We start from the raw sequence: 24,607 nt of genomic DNA, 5'->3' as shown, positions 1-24,607 counted from the left end.
GCCGGCGGGTAAATCATTTTATCCAAAACCTTTTAGGAACTCTGGATATCAAATCTCTGCGACCCTGAATAGGATACGCGGTTACAGATAATGGCTGGATGGATATCAAATCTTCTACTGAGCTGCAGTATCACAGCGGTTCTTACCGGCGTGCTGGTGATTTCTCGCTCATTGAAGATGAGACGGAGCTCGGCGGCGTCGCTCAGACTCTCAGTCTGAAGCCAAAGACGTACGTCACCTTGCTCAGAAACCTCCACCTGCCAGCCCGACTTCAGAGCTATCACTGCAAAAACAAACAAAACAAACACAGAGCAGTCAGGACAAGCTGAGTGAGTTTAGATGATCATTTAATCAACGTAGAATACTTAAAATGTGTGCGTTTTGTTTTGTCTTTTCACCATGTGCTTGAGTGTATTGTATTTTCAAGTCAAAATAACAGTGCACCAATACCAAAGTTTACCACATTTAATGACGAGAATAACTTTTTTCAAAGTATGATTTCTATTATATGTCAGCCAAACACCTACGGTGCAATGTCTTTGGTACATACGTGGATTTCTGACTTGCCAGCTGAGTTCTTTGAGTCGTTCAAGGTCTGCAAAAAAAGCAAAACAGTAGCCGGAGGTTAATTCAACTTTGAACAGGACTAACATTTCTTAGCTCCTACTTATTGCCAAGGAACGGGTCACATGGCTCTATTTTCAAGCTGAAAGCTGATTGAGAACATACGTATGCTTGGATGGACGGGTGACCTTGTGGAACCGGTTGTGAGGCGCATAATCATTTGCTTGAGAGAAAAGCTTGACAACCCTTATTCAAATTGAAAATCCTGCTATTCATGCTGCCGTCAGCTCAATAAACACAGGAGACAGCTGATGTTGAATTAACCGTTCGTGTGGCTGCGCCTGAGGCGAAGTTGTGAATTGAACAAGACAGTTTCTTAACCTCCTACTCGCTCTCAGTTTACCTTCAGCAGTGAAGTCGTAGCTGGACGACTGGTCTGGGTTGTCGCTCATCTCAACTGTGTAGAGACCCAGATCCTCCTCAGAGGGGTCTGTGAAGGTGAGGACCGACCTGAAATTGAAAATAACAGACAGACCGGCACCTTCTTGTTTATCTGTCCACCCTGCAGCGCCCACGGGTGATGATGGTGCTGTTTTTGTGCCATCAGCCGTCAGACTTCACAGTGCTTTCCGTCCCAATAGTGTAATCCCAATGTCTTTCTACTAGCTATTGTTTTACATGATATCAATGAGGAGAACACTGGGCAGACAGGCTTCCTGTAAGCTAAGAGAAGAGATAATTAAAGGAGACTGGCCTTTAGTGGGAATCCCAGTGAGAACAGCTTTAAAACAATTTGCTTCACACAGCAAATTGAATTTGCCTGGACCAAACCTAATGTTAATGTAATCTCTCTCTCTGTATTTTAATTATGTTATTGTTATATTATATTATCTACCTAAAGTTGCAGGGTAAACAGCATTTCTCACAAATTTAATAAGCCTGTCTAAATATCACCTCTTCTTCCAGCAGACTGCCACAGACTTTGTGGATCTAAAGAAGTGCAGATGTGCAGTGGGTGTTGCACATAAACAAGCCGTACCCGTCCTTGTTGGTTTCTGCCCGCGCCCTCCCGGCATCGATGGGCTCTGTGTAGTTCTTATTCCACAGAAACTTGCTGTCGTCGTCCGTCTCATCAGCCTCGTAGCCCAGAAATATGAAACCATCGTTGTCCACTCCGATCTCAATGTCTTTGGCACCTGAAGGTGAAAGAGTCGGTTAGTGCGGCTGCAACGTGCTGCAGACCCTCTCAGACAATTCATAGCATTATAAAGGAGACGGATAACAAACAGCGTAAAAAAATGCTACAAGAATGAATTCGATTTATCTCCTATGGTGCACATACTGCATATTTCATTGTACTTCATACTTACACTTATTTTTATCCTGAGTATGTGCTTATTTTTCATTTCTAATAGATGTTGTAGCATTTTTCACCACTTTCACCACCCTGTATGATGTCAATGTCTTTTTGCGATATCACCACTAAAGAACCGATGTTGTCAATGTCTGTTTGGGCATGAAAAGATGCATTTAAAGGAATGGTTCAAGATGGAAACGATGAAAAGATTGATCTCGCTCTGATGTCTGTCTGTTGAATATGACGTTGGAGCCAGACGCCCTTGGACAAAGCCAGGCTAGCTGTTTCCCCCCGTTTCCAGTCTTTATGCTAAGCTAATTAACTGGCTCAAGCTTCATACTTATAAATAAGTTAATACGTGTTAACTAATCCTTTGAAAGGCATTTGTCCTGTTTTATTCTTAAGGTCCCTGAAAGCTTGACTCAACAAATAACGATTCCACAGACTGGAGTGTGTGGAGGCTTTCCCTATTATCATATATCTTAGGTCTAGAAGCCTCCAACAAGCCTTGGAGGTGATTTTTCTTTTTTTATTGCAATATTTGTATTTCTGGAGCAGAGCTGGCTGACCTGGTCGGGACTCAGCTGTGACCGGCTCAGTGGGCAGGGAGGCACAGCCCACTCCAGCCTCATTGACAGCCGACACACGGAGACGGTAGGTCTGACCCGCCTGAAGACCAGACACCTGGATGTCATAAGAAACACATCAAATATTTACAGCTGATTGTCATAATGTATCATGACTATTTAAACATTTAGACCCACAGAAACACAGGAGGAATGAAATATGGGGTTGGATTTTTGGAGTAATAATAGTTTAATAATTTACTGGCACTTACAGTTATTAAATACAATCATACTTTATGCAACACGGCAATAGTTAGCCCGATCAGATAATGGATGAATCCTAAATATACATTTCTGTTATCGTGAACTGAAGCTCGTAAACATTTTTACAGCTTCACTCACCTTGTGATGTGTGTCACAGATCGGCTTTTCATTCAAAGCAGTCCAGTTGTCTGATTGGTCACCCTGGCTGATTTCCAGGAAATAGCCAGTGACGGGGCTCCGTCCCTCGTACAATGGAGCCGCCCACAGCAGCACCAGGGAGCCGTCTCTCACCTCCCTGAACTCCACATCATAGGGACAACCTGAGAGGAGAGGAGAGATGCTGTATATCAGGGTCCATGCTTTGGTGAATGGGAGCTTCAAGTGCAAAAGGAAAGCAGTGCGTGCAGCCAAAAAACTGTAATAACATTTCCACACTGAAATAAAAAAATCAAGGAAATATATTCTCTCAGTGACCATATAAAAAGCAACCACACAGGACTTCTTGGCAAGTCATAACAAAACAAATCAGAAACAACACTAAAGTCAAAATGAGTACGGTGACTTTACTTAATCTACCCCCACTGACTGCATGCAGGCACTTGGTAGTTCATTTGCTTAATGATTTTCGGTCACTTTTAAATTATTAACGGCACAAAGGGAAAGCCCATTTGCCAAGATTAATGAGCTGCTATTTAAAAGTGTCATGTGTGAGAGAGCCTCTCTCCATTTTCAATATTAATGTCACAAAAAGCTTATAGGAGCGTGGCCATAACTGCTGAACAATACTGGAGTGACTTTGAGTGTGTGTGTGTGTGTGTGAGTGTGTGTGTGTGTGTGTGTGTGAGAGTGTGTGTGTGTGTGTGTGTGTGTGTGTGTGTGTGTGTGTGTGTGTGTGGGCGTGATTTCATCTTTTAAAATCCTATCTATCTACCTATTATTGTTTCAGGTTCAAATCTAAAGATTGTTTTCTTACTGTCCACAGTCCAAATGAGAGAAGAGAGGCGTTGATATAAATGTTTTTTCATTTAATCTATATTTTAATTACAATTAACCTTCTCTATAAAGATACATGAATACAACAAGTAGCAAAGATGAGGCAGGAAGAAGAGTTCCTTGTTGTAAAGGTGCAAATACATCTTTTATTTCAAGGAAACTATTTTGAGTATTGTTACTGCATCAACAATACAGCAGAGGTTAATATAGAATCTCTATTTTTAATGGGTACATTGCTATGCTACCATTTATATAGAAAAAAATGACTCATCATTATCTCTTAAGCGCTAGATTGATTTAAGTGTGACTGTAACTTTAAAAGCACATTTATACTATTAATAAAGAGTAACAAAAAATATATGAATCTGTTTTTATGAGCCACTTTTCAGAGCAGCTGATGGTGGAGTCAGGGTCTTGCTTAAAGGCCGTGAAGCAGCGCAGTCGCAGACATATGCAATATTAAAAGACAAGCCTTACATACGCAACACATAATAACTTCCAATATCTACCTCTAACTCTTGGCTATCACTTTGGCTTTTTGTTATTGCATTTTGCACTTTAATAGCATAACATGCAAATAGACGTTTTTTAAATCTATTTCGCTGTGAGAAGACTGTTTGTACTTTTAATGGTGTAATTAAATAAAAAGAAAATGTTAGAGAGTGGTAATGGGTCCTCCAGTTGATGGATGGCCTCTGTATCTATCTAATCTCCCTTTCCAAGCCGGGGTCAATAAACTTTCAGTCTCTTGAACTAACAGCCTTTAGCAGAAACTGCAGGTCAGGAAGTTAATAGCAAAGGCTCAAATACTCAATGCTCTGAAATAATTGGATGATTTGGAAAACGATTAATTTCATGTTAAAGTCCCATTAAACTAAAAGACGTATGCATCTCACATTCGACAAGGAGAAAAGTTTCTCACTGCTATCTTCAAATCTCAGTTCAACGCGTGCATGTAGAAGCAAGTTTGGAAGCTAATGCTGCTCAAACATGCAAGCTACACAAGTGTGATGTGGAAAACTGAAACCTTCAGTGCATCTACACCGAGAATGGAGCTGTCAGAGGAGAACATCTTGAGTAGTTCAAGTTTTAAAAGGACAAATATTTGCATGTTCAGATATTCTAGATTTCTTAATGAGCTAGGGATAAATGTTGTTTTCTAACGTGGAAATTGAAGAATATTTTATGTGTCTTAAAACATGTTTGATGGAGATATTTAAATAACCCTACAAGCATCAAGATACCGTGCAGGAAGGTTTTCACATGTAAGCACTCCAATGCACCCGTCACACATTGACACAGAGATATCTTCTCAGTAGTGAAGTGACATTGAAGACATTTTCTCCTCACCTGGCTCTGGCATGGTCCACTTCTCACACAGGAAAGCTTCACTGGCCTCAGATGGCTTCCCCACGCCGGCCATGTTGGCAGCAAACACACGGAATTGGTAGAAGTGTCCACTTGTCAGGTTGCAAACCTACAGATTTACATCAGGCACAGAACAACTGATCAACTCTGAATGATGGTTGTCTCCATCAGTCAAGCTTACTTTTAATTACATTGAAACAAAACAAATGGTTTGAAAATACGTGTAAACCACATATGATACATCTCTCATCTCATTTAGTTGAGAGCTGGTTTTCTTTCTCTGACCTCTGAAGTTAGAAGATTCAAAAGTATTCAGGAGGAAAACAGATTGTGTAGTTGAAGAATGTCACATTTCTATTCAATGATTTGACAAAAAACTGAAATATTCTGTTGCACTTATGATCACACAAGGAATGGCTATTTCATTTGGATGTTTTTAAGTTTTTAAACTCAAAAGCCTGGAAGAGAAAAAGAAATGAACTAAATATTCAGATTTTCTTCGGTATAATACAGAGCTTGTTTTATCAGAGATGTATGGATTTTGTTGTAGATAATAGACATCTTGCTTGAATTGGTTACATTGTTTTTTTTGTAGCATTGTATAAAGATGTATATGCATAAAAACGTAATTCTTACATATCAATAAAAATCGTTTTTAGAGGAAAACACGGATCAGTTGGCACATCACACAGGACCAAAGTTCCCTGGTTGTACAGTCACACTTCTCCAGACTCAAGCAGGCATGTTACAAGGTATTAGCTCTGCTGCTGCTGCTGCCACAGCATTTTTTTGCTGAGCCCCCGGGGCACTTTGGCTTTGGGAAGAGAGGGGATTCAGTCCTATTGATCCGTTCATTGATCTTCCTATTCACAGCCACTTAGACTTTAAGGCCCTTATCGCCTCAGTGAACGGTTGTGAAGTTGCTGCTGCTCCCGGCAACTAATTGACACAACCAGGGGGAGCTTATTTCACAGTAATAGCAATGGCAATCTAGAAAACAACCCCCCCCACCACCACCACCACCACCTATAGCAGTCCCTTCATTATCTATAGATCCTTCTCTAACCACATTTAGATAGAACGACAACCTTCTTATCAGATCGATCTACAGTTCACCCCGAGGAATACAGAGGTTGTCTGACAAAATAAGCGGGGAAGAGTTGAGCCTTCATCCACTAGATGGCAAACAGTCTCCACTTGATTCATTTGACATATATTTTCTCTCCTCAGAGAAACATTGCAGCAGGTTTTGGCTGTTGGGAGACTGAAACCATGAACATGTGCTTCATCATGACAAACTCACTCACAATACAGCAATCCTGATACCTCATTGATATTTACTTTTAGCAGTGATTGGAAGTAACTAAGTACAGTTGCCCAACTTCTCAACTGCTCTTTGACTTTACTTGCGGATCCATTTAAGCACCACAAGCTGAGTGCTATGTAGTCGCATTATATCAGAGAGAGAAGGCAGACATCTCTACGGCCGATACCTCAAAAACTAGGCAACTTGCACCAAAACAATCTAGATTGATAAATATGGGTAAGAAGAAAAATGTCTTTTAGATTTAAAGTATATTCTGCTGATAATACTTCTGTACTTTCTCAAGTAGGTTTTTAAATGAAGGACCTTTACTTGCAATTAAGTAATTTGACAGTGTTTTGTTCGTATTTGACTTAATCTGTGTACTACTGGATGGTTTGTAATGGAATTTAAATCCAAGGAGAAAAAAACAACTAAAGTCTTGTTTTTGTTCTAATGAAGCAGGATCAGTGACATCCTGACATCCAGATGTGGAGTCTTTCATGGCAAAGTCATTTAAATTGTATGCACACCTTCAACCTGGAAAATAATCAGCATTCAAATGATTATCTAATTGCATCTAAAAGGTCAGCAGCCTGATTAAAATAGCAACAAAGCACAGTGGGAAGTGGAGACTGCACATCGCGAGGGTGTTGAAGTTGCTAATTTACCCCAAAAGGCGGAGCTGCGTGTTCTCAGCAGAGGGTTCCTTATGGGAAAACGATCTCCAATCCTCAAGGCCCTGCACTCCACAACACGCAGGGCTAATCTTCCTATACAGTCATTTTATTTCTAATTGGCTTTGTCTTTGTTTTTCCCCTGGAGCTAAAAACAACCACTCACATACAACACATTTGAACAATATCTAATTACGGAGCACCTGTAATCTCCCTGAGACAGGTTAAAGATTTAACTTTGCTCCAGGTCTCCATGGACACTGCTTGTTGCCTAGTGACACAGCCAATGTGGACGTGGGAGCTTTGACAAATATTTCCATCACTTTGAGGCCACTGCTAAATGCAGAGGCAACTTGTATTTGTATAATTATATTAAAGTAAGCCCTGGTAGTAGTGACAAGAAATATCTTTCTTACTTGGAGGGATTTTTAATGATTGTTTCTCCTTCATTAAATGTGGAAAAATGAATTATTTGTTGTCGTACTCTCAGTGAACAGAAAGGACATTGTTGTGCATTATGGGTACTGCAAGTTCACATGTGCATTATGTAAAACATCCTTCTAGATTGCTTCATGCATATGATGTGAAAGGAAAGAAGTATACACTTAGAAACAAGAGTGTCCAGCCTCGGTAGCAGCTCTGTGAGACTGTACTTTACACGCTGTGACCTAAATGCTAAAGTCGGCATGCTTACATGTCATGCTGATGTTTAGCAGGCATAATCCTTTTCATGTTCACAATCTTATGTTTAGCGTGTTAGGGTTGCTAATTAGAACAAAAAAAGTACAGCTGAGGATGATGGGAATGTGATTAGCTTTGCAGGTATTTGGTCACAAACCAAATTATATATTGTGCCAATCCATTTTTATTTTCTATTTTAATTTATTTAATTTAGCAAGGATACTCCCATTGAGATTTTGAATATCTTTTACAAGGGGGTCCTGGCCAAGATGGCAGTGTAAAAGTTTCACTAAAAACACAAATAGCAGACAACAGACAGTAACAGATAACAAAATGTCTCTGGAGCTCTTGCAGCTACTAATCACTATTGACGTCAGTAAAGAACACAGATAAGGGGGCAGTCTGTGACCTTAAACAGAAATGTGTACCATTGTTCCATCCCACGGTTGTATAAGGAGAACGGACATCAAATAGCTGCCAAGATATTTTTAAAAAAGCCCAAAAATGTCAACCTGTTGGTGGCGCTGCAGGAAAAGTGAGAGGATCATCAACGTCAGTAGGATTGATCCTCTGGGCACCACGAATGTTTGTGCAAACTTTCATGGCAATCTGTCCAACAGTTGTTGAGATTCAGTCTGGAGCAACGAGTGGACCGACTCACCGACATGCTGCAAACGTCACAATACACATTCGCACCTTAAACTGCCTCTCCTTGGCAGGCTTGACGTTGACCTCTCTCCACGTTTTCATGCCCCCTTCCATCTGGTCCAGGTAGTATCCACGCACAGGGTCTCCCCCGTTACGGGCGGGGGCCCTCCAGCCCAACACCATCTCTGATCCAGTGCACAGCAGCAGGGCGATGGCAGAGGGAGCAGAGGGAACGGCTGGATCAAGCAGAGGGGATTAAAACAGATGGAAACACAAGTGAGAAGAGAGAATCTCAGAAGGCACCTACAGTATTCTTGCTAAATGGACCGAAAAATGCCAATAACTCCCTGGCCGACTACAACTCCAGCCTAGCGTTGCAAATTCATAACTAAAGGCCCATATTGAGAGTTTCTCTATGAGAGGGAGAGAAATATTCATCTCAAACTCTATTTGATAAAAATGAATTCCTTGCAAAGAATTGGACTGAGGCCATTTATCCTCAGGTAATGGCTGAGTGGCAGAGTAGATGTGAGGATATTCTGGTGAGTGAGTGGCAAGCAGAATGAGTCATCGTTGCACTTTACTGCAGGCTGCAGAGAGCACATTATCTGAGACTGCAACACAGGAAGTACGAAGGGTCAGCAGCTCTTCAGCAGGTACGTCTCCACACAGCTACAGTACAAACCAACCACAATAAGAGCAAGCATGACGTGTGGAAGGAGCACCATCTAAGTTAACTATGATACCAGTAGCATTGAACAGTGTTGTTCGACAACATTATAAGCTGTATAACTTGAATAAAAGATTTGAAAAAATACATGTCTTAACAAAAAAGCTATTATGAAAGGTGAATGCAAAAATCATGCTGTAACGCGTACACATTTTTCAATTTTGGAGAAAATACATGCAAGGCTCCTGAGGCTATGAAAGAAAACTACAAAGCATGAGTAAGTCTGTTTGGAAAGCTCTTGTGAATATATTTTTAAGATCGAGTCAATAATCTGATAGCTCAGAAGTAGGCTGAGGCATTCAGTGTGCAAAAGTAAATTAATTTGATCCCACATGCCAAGAAAAGATGTGTTTTGGTGTCAAATCTAACCTCACAATTACACAGGCAATCTCTCTAATGTGAAATAAAACATGTATCTACCTGCCGTGTTAGTGTTGTGTAGCTCTTAGAATAACAAATCTGCATAAAACCTTTAAGAAAAATACATTTAAATGCTACATTTCAATCTTACCTGCTGTCAAATAAACCTGTGCAAGTGTTGCTTGATAAGTTAAGAAGTTAGAAAAGACTTGAGAATGTCCTTGAGTTGTGTCCTGAAAGAAATTTCATGTCCACTATTTTGGGACCTGGAGGGTGCACTTACAAATGGCTGATTTGACGAGGATGGGGTGAGACTCATCTGAATAGCTGCTATTTCCCGCTCCGCTCACCGACTTCACCCTGAACACGTATTCCTTTCGGTTCTTGAGGCCATGAACTGTAAATCTGAGAAGATGAGACGGACGAAGTTCAGGCAGGATGAATCTGTAACTTTTTGCTGTAACTATTCTTTATTTTTCTGTTTAGACAGAGACATGACAATAAAACATGAGACAATGTTTAAACTTATCTGTCCCTACTACCTGGGTTTGGTAACAGGCTTGTTGTTGACAGTCTTCCAGTCTTGTTTGCCAATTTCACTGCAGTACAAGTAGTAACCCAGGATGTCGTCCTTTTCTTTGGGCTCCTGCCACAGGAGCAGCACCGAGGTGTCCGTGTCTCTGATGGCCATGACGGAGTGAGGTGGAGCTGGCACCGCTGATGGATATCAGAAACTTAAATCATCAAATGGAAGTTCAATAAAAGAGAATTCAATCAACTCTTCCTTTGATTTTGGAAAATTCCCACAGAACTTTAAGTCTTACATACAGTAGATATGCACAGAAATTACAACTTTGAGGTACTTGTACTTAAGTATTTCCATTTTATGATACTTCTATTCCTCGTCATTTTACAGATAAATATTGCTCTTTAACCACCCTATTTGACAACTAGTTATCAGCTACTTTTCTGATTATTACATAGATTATGATCATCAAACACAATATGAGCCATTGTTAAAAATACAACTTGCCATCAGTATATAGAGTAGTTAAAATGAGCTCCAATGAAACAGCTACAACATTACTGCTTATATGTTAAGAAATACATCATTATGATCTGGTATATAATCATTTAACACTCTAAAAGGGGCAATGCTGTATCATGAGTCAATTTCCTTTAAGCAAATTTCCCAAATTTTGAGGCAGGTATTTTTACACTGCAGTATTGCTTCTTTCACCTAAGTATGGGATCTGAGTACTTCTTCCAGCTTCCATTGAGTTGCAGGCTATGAAACATACATTATCATTACACAAATTACTATTATTATTATTATTATTATCAAACCCAAGGTTTAACTGTGCAAATTGTGATCCTGAGTGTGCAGCTACACAAGCAGACAGATGGTCTTACAGGATGTTAACAAATCCCCAGAGAATATAGGTGAACTTTATCTGTTATGATGATCTATGTTCGCACAACTACAGCTCACTACTACAAAATCCAATTGACCTTCACGGGCAGAGTAATTGATGGTTACAGTATCGTACATAGCACATTTCTCACCTTGTGGCTTTCCCAAGGAGATCGGTGCACTCGGCTCAGAGGGGTCACTGACTCCATACTTGTTGATGGAGCGCACTCTGAAGCAGTACTGCTTGCCCTTGGACAGGTCAAACACTGAGAACCTGGGAGAGTTTACCTCCATGTCCAGACTGGCCAGCTCCCAGCTGCTCTTCCCTGCCAGGGACTGATCAAAAAAAAAAAAAAAAGACACAAAGATAATTTCAAAGCACTATCTACGTCTTTCTCAAGGACATGTTCATTATTCAGTCTCCTTCAGAGATGTTGGAGGATTCAACCTGCTAGGACTGCCAAATACTCATTCTGATTTTGCATAATCAGTAAAGTCAGGTTGCAAAAATCTACATTCAAAGCATTAATATAGCAGCAAACTACTATGTAAATATATGAGCTTCTCATTGCTTTTTTGACATAGCGGGACGGGCCACACATGCTTTTAGTGCATGTTCGTGCATGTGAGCATGCCTGGCTAGCTAACTTTAGCTCACAGCTGTGCACTGCTCTCATACAGACTGATAACGTCGCAGCGGAAGCGTAGTGTAGCGCCCATCCTCCGGTTCCCCTTCAGATAAACACTGTTATAGCTCCGTCAGCATTTTTGCTGTAGTTTGCACTGTTAGCGCTGTTAGCACCTTTAGCCGGCTCAGCCGACGCCATGTTTGAGAGCCGTTTAGAGGCAACGGAAAAGCTTGCACCTTTAACTGGCGATTATTTTGTTTTGTAGTAAACCACTTATATTGCAGACAAGAGCAAATACAAAATAAAGGTCAGCAGTCTGGTGTGATTGGCAGAGAAAGGCATCTTCAGTTTCAGAAAGGCAAACAAATGTGCAGATGATCTTACAAGATGTTAACAAATCCCCAGATGGAGAAAAAACCCCAAAAGAGATATGCCAAGATGTAGCCAAAAAGACAGATGGACATGTAGGTAAATTGTGGACAACCACTGGCTCATATTGACATCTTTCGTCTTCTTTGTCAATTAATCGTTTCAGCTAATGATGCTATATGACACTAACCTTCTCTATTTCATAGTCTGCGTTTACTTTTCTGTTATCCTCCTCAGAGTTACCATTATTTTCTTCTCTAGCTTCCTGTTTGAAGAAGAAACCCTAACAAAAGGGTACATTAAAGAGATCAGGGATTATACAGTGCTTGCTCAAGGGGCGAAGGGGATATTTGAATGTTAACCTCATTATATAAGCAGTGAAGCAGCAGAATTTAGTAATTTCAGGTGCCTTTGACAGTTTTGACAGTTTTATTACCACGGTAACTTACAAAAGTCCAATAAAAATGTATTTCCTGTGGCAGTTTTCTGATTATTGGAGCTATAGAAGCTGCTGGGTGTATGGGTTGGTATTGGAAAGCTGAAGCCCTTTATTGTTGTAATGAACAGGTCAGCCCCCCACACTTTAATATGTTGGAAGAAAATGTTATTTTAGCATTCTTTAGAACACAGAATTTAGAAAAATCTTATTTAAGCTGTTTATTTTATAGACATGCATCATCAAGAGTAAAACAGTGCTGCATACATTAAAACTAGAATTCACTTTTGACTTATTTGAAACCAAAACTTTAGATCCCAGATCCAGGTAGTTTTAAATCACCAGTTAGAAAGTATGAAAGCCAGAAAACCAAACAAAAGGCAAGCAACATCAAGGTCTGCTCACTTTTAATGAGTCCACAAATTCCCACTTAAACTGACACAGTGGAAGAAGTGTGCGTGTTTCCTCCTCGTGTCTCTTTAATTAGTGCTGCGGTCAGGAGCCTGCTGTTAATTTGGCTCACGCTCCAGCAACAGACGGCCAGAACCCAGCAAGTGAATGGAGGAACTGATGATGCAAGAAAATTGATCCTTGTGCTCAGTGGACGTATATTACTAATTACAATGGTGGTTAGAGTTTGAATATATTCATACTCTTTGTGTGTGTGCTTTCTTGTTTTCTACACTAATGAAGACAAACAAGCTCCATTCCCCTGCTCATCACTTCTTTAAAGGTCCAGTGTATCTGGCGGCAGCTAGCACTGAGGTTGAACTTCGAGGGTTGACATAAAAACAAGAAAGGCCCTTGAGCCAGTGTTTTGTTGTTTTGAAGAGGACCCATGTGGGCTCATTCTAAGCTAAGGAAAACACAAAGATTCTTATTTTCAGGTAATAATACTCTAAAGAAAACAGACATAATATTATTATATTACATTTCTGCCTACATATTCCCCTAAATGCTACACACTGTACCTTTAATGGGCTACTAGGGGCAAATTGCTAGCAAACAGTTCAGCAAATACGGAGCAATACTAGCATTCATTTTAAGTCGTGTGTCTGGGAACCTGACAAATGTCCAATATTCACTCTCCTTTTAGCTCTGTTTTACTCTCCACCAACTCCTGAGGGAAATATATGGCTCTTTAGAGGTCAAATGCTTCATTATGTTCACTAGTGAACACCTGTTGGGCAGGTAACAGCTGTCTGCTGTTGCTGCTGGAAAAGGTGACAATGAGAACGGTGAGACTGACATTAAAAATTTGACGTAAACCAAAACAATGAGTTGAAGATACTAAAACACCTCCTAAAGCTGAGAGAAACTACAGATTTTGGTGAAAAATCTGTTGGTTTGTCACTACAAGCAACCTCTTACAACATCACACAAAACCATCTGACCTGCTTTCAATTCAAAAATCCTGTATATATTACACAACTGCTGCCCAATTTTCACAGTTATAATACATTCTTAGACTAATTTCCCACCTTCGAGGCAGCCATTGGTTTCTGTTTATTTAATTATGGTATGAAGATGAACTTGCTGAGACGCAAACACGATTTTGAGAGGGAAAACCGCCATAGTCCGCTTTTATTTAGAATTTTGCAGTAATGCAGTTGTGAGCAGGGACTTCAGGTTCATCTCAATCATTCAGCTGGTGAGATGGTGTGATGTTTTGCGGTTAAAAAATACTTCAGTGGATTTTATGAAGTTTGACCTTTAATAGCTTTTTCAGACCTGAAGAGAAACTGAAGAAGCATTTTTGATGAATAATAAAACGTCTTCAATCAACACTTTTCATCATCCCTTTCTCCAGACATTGCATTACCTCAATGACTGAGATGAACCTTTACAGACATATTGCTGCATAGTTTGGCAAAGAGAGCCTTAAACTTTTATGTGAATGTTTGAAAAAAAATAAAATCAACTTTGCCCTATTAGGCAGCAGGATCTGAGCTTCGGAAGAAACCTATTTTTAATGACAAATCACCAAAGTTCTCCATTACAACACAGTTCAAAGATAAAAAATTACTCCCAAATATCAGATTTCTTTGCTTCCTTGAATGCACCAGCTTTCAAAACCTTCACTGCTCTCCCAAACTTAAGTACAATAAAACAACAACATTATTATCAACTTCTGTCAGAAAAAAAGGATGACCTATTTTAAGCCAGTTTCAGCAAGTTGTCCATTAGGAGGACAGGGGTTATGTTTAGGTGACGGGTAAGGTGACAACTGTCATCAATCAAGATCCCTAGAGTTACTGTGATATGAACATTTGTGTGTGAGTGTGTGTGTGTGTGTGTGTGTGTGTGTGTGTATAGACTGACCCGCTCCACGAAGAAGGTGAGCGGCTCCCTGCCTCTGGGTTCAGGCTCGGTCCAGCTCAGCACCACGTAGGTGTCGCTCACCTCACAGGCGTGGACATTGGTGGGAGGGAAAGGAGCTTTGACCTGACCTGCAGAGCAAAGACAGGAAGAGGAGGAGGAGGTGGACAAAGAAAAGAAGTTAGAACAAGGTCAGTGAGAATATGGAGTCCAAAAAGTGCTGGCTGTTCTTTTTTTTATACTGTTTTTAATCAAAATATTAGCATCAGGAAATGTAATGCTTTCTCTTTTGGATTTGAGTCAGGCAGGCACACAATAGGTGAGATTTATCTTACTGCACCAAATTCCCCCATTCCTAATAGGATATCGGATAACATACAGTCAAATGGGTTGAGTCAGCACACTTTCAATGACTCTCCAAGTGATTCAAGGACAATGGAGGCGTTCAGATTTCGTCAAAAGTCTTGCGTTTTTGTGTCCGTCTGTCTTTTTGTAAGTCTTTGTTTGTATCCCCTGAAGAGTTACAGAGCTGCAGGGTGGATCAGAGAGGAACTCCAGAGCAAAGAGAGTGCAGTGAAATGAAAGAAGCTGATCTGGTAGAAATATAGACTGTATATAAGAAGGGGTAGAAGTAGCAAACCTGTGTGTGTGTGCAGTAATATTTTTCTGTGTAGTATCTCTGCACTCAAGCACCTTTGAAATGAAACCACGACTAGGTTAAAGTGCTGATGTTTCATTTTTAGGGTGAGGTGGATGTTCACATCCAAGTTGGGTGAACAGTGTACGAGTCACACCACATTTTTATTTTAGGACACACAGCAGGACAATGATTCTAAACATGCAGCTAAAGAAATATATATATAAAGAGATATTTAGGGCCAAAATGTAACTGGAATGTAACCTGAAATAACACAAACAAAGTCTTTGAAACATGCAAGAAGTAATTGTTTTGAAATAATCTTTCTTTTTTTGACCCGTTAAAGTTGTATTTAGTATTTTACATAATATTTTATTATTTAGGAATAGTTTGAAAGTTTGTGTATCCACTTTCTTGTTGAGTGTTGGATGAAAAGATCGATACCACTCTTGTGTCTGTATGTTAAGTATAACGATGGAGCCAGGATACGATTAGCGGAGCTTTGCATGAATAAATAGTTCCAGCAAACAGCTCCCCATAAATCCACAACTTGTCATTCTTACATTCCCGTACTGATTTAACAAGATAACAAGGTATAACGTTTTAGCTTCAGGTATAGGCTCAATTTTCAGCTTTGGATGGAGTCAAACTCACTGTTTCCTGGAATTAAATAGCGTTAACTTTTTAATCTTTGGGCTTTTGGGGAAAGGTATCAAGTATTTGCAAGTCAATAGGCTCAAGCTCAAGTGAAGTCATGAGTCATTGGCGTTAAAATCCAAGTCGAGTTGTGAGTCATTTTTCATTAAGTCAAGTCTAAATTCATAACATTTGTGACTCGTACCTGCCTCGAGTCCAAGTCACGTGACTCGAGTCGACACCTCTGGTATTTGGTAGATTTTTAAAAAGTATTTAAAATGTGTATTTGCTTGAAGGTAAATTCCTCTCTCTGTCATCTGATAACTTGGATTAAAGCTGCACACAAACACACATGCATGCTTTCTCTCTTTGTTTCACACACACACATACTTTCTGCTCCATTAAAGAACAGGATAAAGAAAGCATGAATGCACTGTCTTTGCTACATTTATTTTCTTGTTGCCTCGTCGAAAACATATTCCTCCTCCTCCTCTCCCTTCATCTCTGTCTTTGAGTTATGTTGCCAAGGTTAGCAGTCCTCTTCACAGGCATTCACACTTCCTCGGGCCATTATGTGCATTTACCAGGACACCACCAGGGATTGTTCATTCTTTTCACTTCTGCAAATGGGGGGGAACGCTCATTGCCTCAGCCATACAATTACTGCAGCTCGTTGTTAAATATAATATGAAGATGCATTAAGCCATGAGCCCGAGGCAGCCTAAAGGCGAGGAGGCAGCACCCTGTGTGCCAGTAAAATATAGATGCTATTTCAAATCACAGGTGAAAATGTTCAGTGAAAATGAGTAAATTATACACGGTGAAATAAAAATACGGCATTCTCACCTTCGAGTTCATCTTTGGTAATGGTGACTGTCCTCCCTCTGTCTACTTTGACCACTGAGAAATGGGGGGAGAGACAGAAAGGGAGATAGGTTGAGGGCAGAGGGAATCACGAGGGACCTCGTATCAGTGTAATGAAGTTATATGAGCGCCCGTGATAACACTATTAGTGCTAATGTTAGAGGAGCAGCCACCGGTGAGAGAGCCAGAGACAGACACAAAGAGATGAGCGGGAGAGGGACATGGAAGGATGGACAGCAGGCTGGAGGCAAGTCAACCTTCTGCCTGTCCTTCATCTGTGGTTAATGATCCACAGCGCCGGACCAGAGCCCATCTGTCCTCCCTCTAACACACACACTCACAGCCGCACACACTCAGTGATCCACAAGACATCTCTCTCCATCACCTCTCCACTGTGTGAAGTATTTAACACGACCTTAAACACATTTAGCTTTTCCAGGATAAAAGGACGCGAAGAAGCTGTCGCTGTAACATCTGCAAGAACCTTGAAGCTTTATAAAATGAGATCCACATCTGCACACATCTGTTTTCTCTGGTGGCGCTGATAGTTTGCAGGTGTAAACACAGCAACCGAGGCAGATGAGGCGATTTAACAGCAGGATTGAGTGGTTGACACATGGCTGAAGCTCTTTGTACTAGCAGATGCAAACGGGTGACAAATTAAAGGGAAAAACCTGAATAAATAAGGGGTCGCTGATAATAAGATTGCAATAGGCATCGTCAGGTGAGGTGATCGGGTAATCAGAATTTTGGGATTAACAGCAGGCCATGCTGCACTTTTACTGCACCATGTGTTTATTTATCCTCTCAATTGAGCTGACGAATAAATAATTGAGTACAAGCATTCAAAATATAAACTGCATCTTGTAATGTAACATAAGTTGTGTGACCGCTACTTATTTCACTCACATTTTATAAGGAATGTGGTACACGGTGTGGGACATGAGCTCAGCACGCCTCTGTTTTTAATAGGTTGTCTGATTGAAAAGCCTACGTGGCTACTAGATGATGAAGCATAAACTTCTTGAGAGGAAATTTCATGACCAGCATATTGATTTAATAATGATTCATCCTATTAATTTATGCTTTCACACCACGAATTAACTTTGTTTGAACCAAACAGGTTATGTTGCTTTTTTCCTTTAAATTTGTCACCAATTTGTGTTTATCTACTTGTGGTGTTGTGACATGCCACATTCAGACTGTCAGAGCGTGTAATGTGGTACCCATGGTCCTGGTGTGTTCCAGGGGGTCTGCAGTGAGGACGGGCTCGGTAGCCTTGGAGGGGCGTCCTACTCCAGCCTGGTTAACAGCACGAACTCTGAACTGGTACAGAGTTCCTTCTTTAAGCCCAAACATCGGGTAGTGGCAACTTTTCTGAATATGCACATTGCAGCGCACCCACTCACCCTGACGGAGGTCATATCTGAGAGAGAGAGAGAGAGAGAGAGAGAGAGAGAGAGAGAGAGAGTAAGAAAGACATTTAAATAAGAGGTAAACAAAGAACAAAACACATAATGTTATGTTCAGTATGCAGGGTGTAATATTATGGAAACAATTTTAAAGCATTTAAGGCTACACAACAACACATCTAAGTCAGTAAATATCCCACCTAGACCCATAATTGTGACCAGACACCGACATTGGAAGAATAATGGGCCTCCAAACACAGAACAAACTGCCTTTTAAAGCAGAATGCGAGCTCAGATTATATAACATCCATAACAAACTGTTGCAACTTGCAAAAAAAACAAAGACAGAAAAGATTGCAGTTTTCTAACCATAAGGAGGTTGCTAGGGAACTAGGTATCTTACGCTATCCTCTCCTCGCCCAAAACCCCAAAAACATTCAGAAGTCTTGAATGAAGAAGGTATGCAGGAACACAAAAACACATGTGCAAATATACAAGCTTGACTTCCATTTAGTAAAGACGCACATACAAATGCACAAATAAACAGGTTTTCACACACACACACACACACACACACACACACACACACACACACACACACACACACGTGTACACACACGTACAGGAGAATCCTGATTGATTGATTGGTGTTAGTGCACCTGTTCTCCTGCGGGAGTCTTTGACTCTGCTGTTAACATAGTGTTGAGGGCTGATAATTACCATGTATACCATCCATCTCATGTGAACGCTGCCAAATGGATACAACACCACTGCTGGCCATCTTTATCTGCCCTAATCTAGCAGCATGCAGAGCAAGACGAGGTTCAGCAGGTTAGATTTACGTCTATTGTTGACTTGCAATACAGGAAATGGCGTTAAATGCGATCTAAAATGAGACTTTTTTAACAAATCACGATCATTGATCATTTAGTCAAACGACAAAAAATTCACCAGCACTTATTTTGACAATCGTTTCATCTTTTTAGCCAATTTTCAATCAAAAATGCTTAATAATCTCTAATTCCAGTTTGCAGCTTTTCTTTGTCTAATGTGACAGCAAAGTAAACATCTTTGGGTTTTTGGCTAACTGAATTTTATATTCTTTTTATGTCAGCTTGGGCATTCATCGGGCACAATGTTCGCTCATTTTACACACCAAATGTTTAATTGGGTAATGGAGAAAATAATCATCGGATTACTTGATAATGAATCTCTTCATTAGTTGCTGATGATGATCATTATGATTATGAAGTCTTGTCATTCATTTTCTAGAAGCCGACGCTGGTTAATAGATGTTTTGAAGTGAAGAAAGGAGGTGAAAAAAATTCAGAAATTCAGGCTCACTCACCTTTCCACATGATAACCCTCCACAGGTGAGGCTCCATCAGCACTGGGTGGCTGCCAGGTGAGGAAGACGTAGTCCTTGTTGACATCAGATACCTGGACAGCCAGAGGAGAAGCGGGGCCTCCCAGCACTGCAGCTGATGCATCTGCAGCATGAGGGGGAGAGAGAGTCAGTTAGAGGAGAAAACAACCAAGAAAGCAGATGGAGAGACTGGAGCAAAAGGAAGGAATACTTTGGAAGGAATAAAAGCAAAGTGAGGAATTACACAAATAGGAGATGGATACGAGTCTGAAATTGTAAATCGGCAAAAAGAAGCGAGTGGCAGAGAGAAAAGTGATGTGAAACATGCAAGAGAGGAAAATGCCATTTCGGTGGAGTTGTAGCTTATGTCTTCCACGTATTGTTTGAAAAGTGATGGCTAAGGATTGAAGGAAGTAACATATCAACATATGCTACTCAATATATTCTATGGAATTACAACCAGTGGATGTGAGGCCATAGAGAGAAGGCAGAAACATTTAATGAGGAAATTATGCTAAGCGGATTGAAGCGACTGGATGTGTTCCCAAACCTTTTCTTGAGGCTGGGAATAGATGCCTTTTTCAACAAAAGACTCAAGCCAACATCAAGCTCATCTCTTTCCTGTTTTTAATTTGCATCCTCACCCTCCCTTTTCCTCCTTCTCTCTCATTTGTTTTTGCTGGCCTGTGCTGCCTATTTGTAATGCAAATATGATGGATGAATGAAGGAGAAAACCCACGAGCAGGAAAGTTCGCTGATTCACTAATTAGTACCTCCAGCTCTAAAGAAGCTCCTTAATAAGAGAGAGAGAGAGACCTGAACCAAGATTCTAAGGGAGCTTTGCATGAAGATTAATTTTTACATAAAAGTGTCGGCGTACATGTGTGTGTTTGGACTAGTAAGATTTGTACGTACGCGCACACCAAGTTCATGAATGATTCAGTGCACATTCTAGTGTGATTGCGGCTGTTAAGGTGCAATGCATACATGAGTAAGCACTGGTATTATATCGAAAGATGCCAAGCCTCTTTGCAGAGCTGCCCGGATACATTTCAAATGTTTGATGAGTCAAGTGGGGGTGTTTCTCTGGTTTATTTGCATGCGGCAAACAATGTATGAGAGACAATAGCATGCCTGTGAAGAAAATATAGTTTCACCGAACAAAGTTAACAAGCCCTCTGCAGCAGAACAGCTTGATTGATGGTGCAATTCCCCTGTATGAATCAGGGAAGTTTGCTGACAGGAGATGAAAGTAGACACAAAATCTGGTGAATGCAAATAGTGTTTTTGAGTGAAGGTTACAATCAAAACACCATTTATCCAGACTCCACCCTCTAAAAAACACACAGGTATTTTGGTATGCAAGGGTCTCGAGGTCACTCCGAAAGCATTTGTCAGGTTTCTCAAACAGCAAATAGATCACTTCAGAATGAAGCATATCATTTGAGTCGTAGGTTGGCAGGCTGTTTAGAGACACCATCCAGTATTAGAGGGGTTTCTGATGTGACAGGCCTGCCCGGGACAGATGTAATCTTTATACAGAAAGGAGTTGTTTGCCATTTCAGGATGTCTGTGATGACACTACACTACATAGCTTTTTTTTGCACCAAATAAATAGAATAAATGATGAGAGGCAATTAGACAGGCATCTGTTGGTAGATCAGCTAGTTCTACAGTTCCTGCTTTCATTCATTTTCAAACTTTATTTTTGAACATTTCCTTTAATGTTGACGAAACAATCTGAGCAAAAAAAGATCCATTTCTAGCCTCCTCCAGGTCTTTCAACCATCTCATTGTCTTCATGATAGCCATACATGGAAAAAGCTTGTGAGCAGACCCTATGTTACGATTATTTTGCCAAACTATTATATATCAGTTAAAGATTAAAACTTTACCCTCAACATTTCAACGCAACGAATACCAACATATTTTGTTATAAATAAAAACAACCTGATGTTTGACAAACAACATAATAATTACTCATTTCAAAACAAATTACATGATAAAGGATCAAAGAAACAGGAACAGTATTTACACTTTCTTGTTTGTTCCTCACCTTCGACATAAACAAAAGCACTGTGATCCTGCATTTCATCCCAGGTCCTCAGTCGGGCAGTGTAAACACCTTCATGTTCCTTGTGTGCAGCCTTTAAAGTGATGGAGGCCTTGTCGTCCACTGTCTTGATGTCCACATTGCTAGACGGATGCAGCTGGATGCCTGGAGAATGAATATGAAAAATAACTGACAAACCTCGAGCACGCATCTAAGTTGTCAAACATCTGACTGATATGATCCATCTTTAACAGTTCATACCATCTCTGAACCAGGTGACGTCCTGCTGGAAGGGCAGCAGATCAGAGGTGAAGGTACATTGCAGGGTGAGGCTGTCACCCTCTGTCACCCATGTCGGGAGGAAGATGTTGCCAAACTGGGCTTCTTGCTCATGCTTGAAGGCTAGGGGAGAGGGGGGGGGGGGGGGGGGGTGACACGGTAAAGGATAAAGGGAAAGATGAAAGTGTGAAAGTAGAAAGACAAGAGGAGCAAATATGAGGAAATGGTGGACGAATCAGTAAGAAGAAAAGTAAAGAGAAGGGTTGTGGAAGAAAAAGGAAGCAGAGGGAAGACCTTTTCATCAATATGCATTTGCTTTCTCACTGGACTTGGGCAAAGATAACATTAATATTGAAATGTAACTCCACTCCAGATACAGACTTACTGCTGAAAAAACACCACATATATTAAAAGTGCAAAGACCTCCTTTGGACCGCTACAAAGGAAAGAACCATGACACGTAAGTAGGAGAGGGATCAGGGAGCCGAGGATGTTCAGGAGTTGTGAGCAGGAATACAGATGCTTATTCCTGAAAATAACAAATAAAAGCACACTCCATCATCTCGACTGTTCTTACCAAACCGGGTCAAAAACAGCTCATGTCTCTGTACCATGGTTTGTGCTCAGTTTTTCATTATTCTCTGCAGTAACAAACTCTATCTTCCTCAGTTTCTCTCGCTAGTGGCAGAGAATGAAACCAAACAAAGCAACCAAGAGGGTCTTAAGCAGGCGGCTACCTCTGCTTCTGAAAAGTGAGGCCTATGCGAAAGTGCCCATTCTCTCGAATGATCATCAGAGTGCGAAACTTTGGTTGGGAAAAGAAGTCAGATTGTATGGAAGTCTATGAGAAAGTTCTCAATTGATTTATTACCTCAGTAAACATTGTAAACATGCGTTTATGGTCTCAATCGCTAGTTTTTAGTCTTCTTTAATAGCATGATGTTCATTTTGTAAATGATGGTCCTATTTAGAGGAAAATAGACGATAAAGCAGGGTATGCTTTAGGGCGAGGCTACCTTGAGCCATATACAGAATCTCTACCACGCCATCAACACTCCACAGTCCAAATATGGTTAATTCCGTTAAATGGTTGTAAAAAAACAAGATGGCGATGGCCAAAATGTCAAACTTGAGGCTTCAAAACCGCTGAGCACAAACCAATGGGTGACGTTTTTATATACAGTCTATGTTCTTAAGAGATAAGAGAATGACCTACAGTATGGGAGGCATATTACTTTGAAATTAGGAGGAAAAAACTGCCAAAGTAAAGTCAACCAACACACACATCTAATAAGGACATATATATATTTCGGCTACACAGCATCAATCCTTATACGTGAATGTTTTTTATCTTGCAAATACACCGTTGGCTCTGCAGAAGTAATATGTAGGTGTGTGCAATACATTCCCCACACACTCAGAAATTAAATGGCAATCATTTTGAATGAAGCTCCATCAGCTTGTAATGGCCGTGGGCCTTTAGTGCTACCTGAATGTGCTGAAGAATTGCATGCATCCATTTTTATGTAACTGACACTTGATTATCTCACATTAAGCAGATCACATTTTACAACATGAATCACTCGGTAAACAAAAGCGCAACTGTGGTGAATTTATCATAATCATCACTGCGCTGAGGGAAAGTTTGAATTATGGTGAAATAAAAATCCAAGCGTTTTTTTTTTTTCATGAAGCTATGCACATGCCTGTGATATTCTGGACCACTAAGCAGAACTATATCATTATAAGAAACATGTCACAGCCTCTCAGATGCATTCCTGAAAATAGGATTCGACGATACCTCGTGGCACACGTATCTCTCACTTCCAGATTGTATTGCTTCAGTGCTTTGACAAGTGAGAGAATGGCAGCTGGAGGAATAATGTGTCAGGAATTGTTCACTTAACAGAAATGTCACATCTTCAGCTATTTCTGCTGTCGTCGTTTTTTTTTCCTCCAGGGGATGCCTCGCCTCACTGTCCTTTGTCTCTTTGTACTCTTGGATGAAGCAGAGGGTCTATTATGGCTAAGCAAGTTTCATTTTAAAAGTATAGGGCCGAGCAATGGAGTGGAATCATACGGGGATGAAATCATATATCGAGGTATCGTGATACAAAATTACTGCTGTCTGAATTGATAATAACAAAAAACATGCTAACTTAAATTCCACAGAAAATCTGATCATCTTGCTTTTATGAACAGCTACCCTGATCAGATAATGAGCACATGTGCAGGTACTGGTTAAAAATGTCATGATCCCCCAAGCATGGTGGAGACTAATCTAGGCCAAAGAGTGCCACAAGCCAATATAAGATGCTGCACAGCTTGGAGCAAAACGGAATAAATCACATGCTGTCCCTGAAATTAAATATACTGTCGCTTACTAGCTTTTGCTCATTTGGAAGCATGTCTTTCTATCTAACTGTAGTCTTACATACATCCCATGGCCCGCACACCCACACAGAAACATAAACTCCCATGACAAACAAACAGCGTCAACGCACTGCTCCCTTTCAATGCGTCCATATCTTTATCATGAGGTGCAGTATGCACAGCGGAGCAGAGGGTTGCGTCACAGTCTTCAAAGCTAACCCAGCCCTCCCTCCCCCTCGTTCACTGGTGGAGGGGGGAAGAACTTCAAAGGGTGGCGGAGAAAATGAAAGGGGACACTTTTCATTACGC

General features: G+C 40.6%; 1 protein-coding gene across 1 annotated transcript in view; it reads right to left on the bottom strand.

Annotated features, from left to right (window-relative positions):
• myom3 (myomesin 3) overlaps window positions 1-24,607 on the bottom strand; it is a 47,339-nt gene that overhangs the window by 7,693 nt on the left and 15,039 nt on the right. Inside the window, exons 8-24 of the mRNA XM_076106692.1 lie at window positions 21,908-22,048; window positions 21,650-21,811; window positions 19,576-19,717; window positions 18,042-18,241; window positions 16,798-16,851; window positions 14,682-14,809; window positions 11,078-11,261; window positions 10,054-10,228; window positions 9,795-9,916; window positions 8,470-8,657; window positions 5,095-5,221; window positions 2,890-3,071; window positions 2,491-2,605; window positions 1,604-1,760; window positions 968-1,074; window positions 551-595; window positions 147-283 (exon numbers count right to left, since the gene is read on the bottom strand). Of these exons, the coding sequence (XP_075962807.1) occupies window positions 147-283; window positions 551-595; window positions 968-1,074; window positions 1,604-1,760; window positions 2,491-2,605; window positions 2,890-3,071; window positions 5,095-5,221; window positions 8,470-8,657; window positions 9,795-9,916; window positions 10,054-10,228; window positions 11,078-11,261; window positions 14,682-14,809; window positions 16,798-16,851; window positions 18,042-18,241; window positions 19,576-19,717; window positions 21,650-21,811; window positions 21,908-22,048 (2,366 nt within the window). The remainder of the gene's footprint in view (window positions 1-146; window positions 284-550; window positions 596-967; window positions 1,075-1,603; window positions 1,761-2,490; window positions 2,606-2,889; window positions 3,072-5,094; window positions 5,222-8,469; window positions 8,658-9,794; window positions 9,917-10,053; window positions 10,229-11,077; window positions 11,262-14,681; window positions 14,810-16,797; window positions 16,852-18,041; window positions 18,242-19,575; window positions 19,718-21,649; window positions 21,812-21,907; window positions 22,049-24,607) is intronic.

Source organism: Anarhichas minor, unplaced genomic scaffold (assembly GCF_050575085.1).
Source record: "Anarhichas minor isolate MPS153535 unplaced genomic scaffold, ASM5057508v1 ptg000035l, whole genome shotgun sequence".
NCBI classification, from domain to species: Eukaryota; Metazoa; Chordata; class Actinopteri; order Perciformes; family Anarhichadidae; genus Anarhichas; species Anarhichas minor.
The sequence above is the reverse complement of the archived record's forward strand: the minus strand, read 5'-3'. Positions and strand labels throughout refer to the sequence as shown.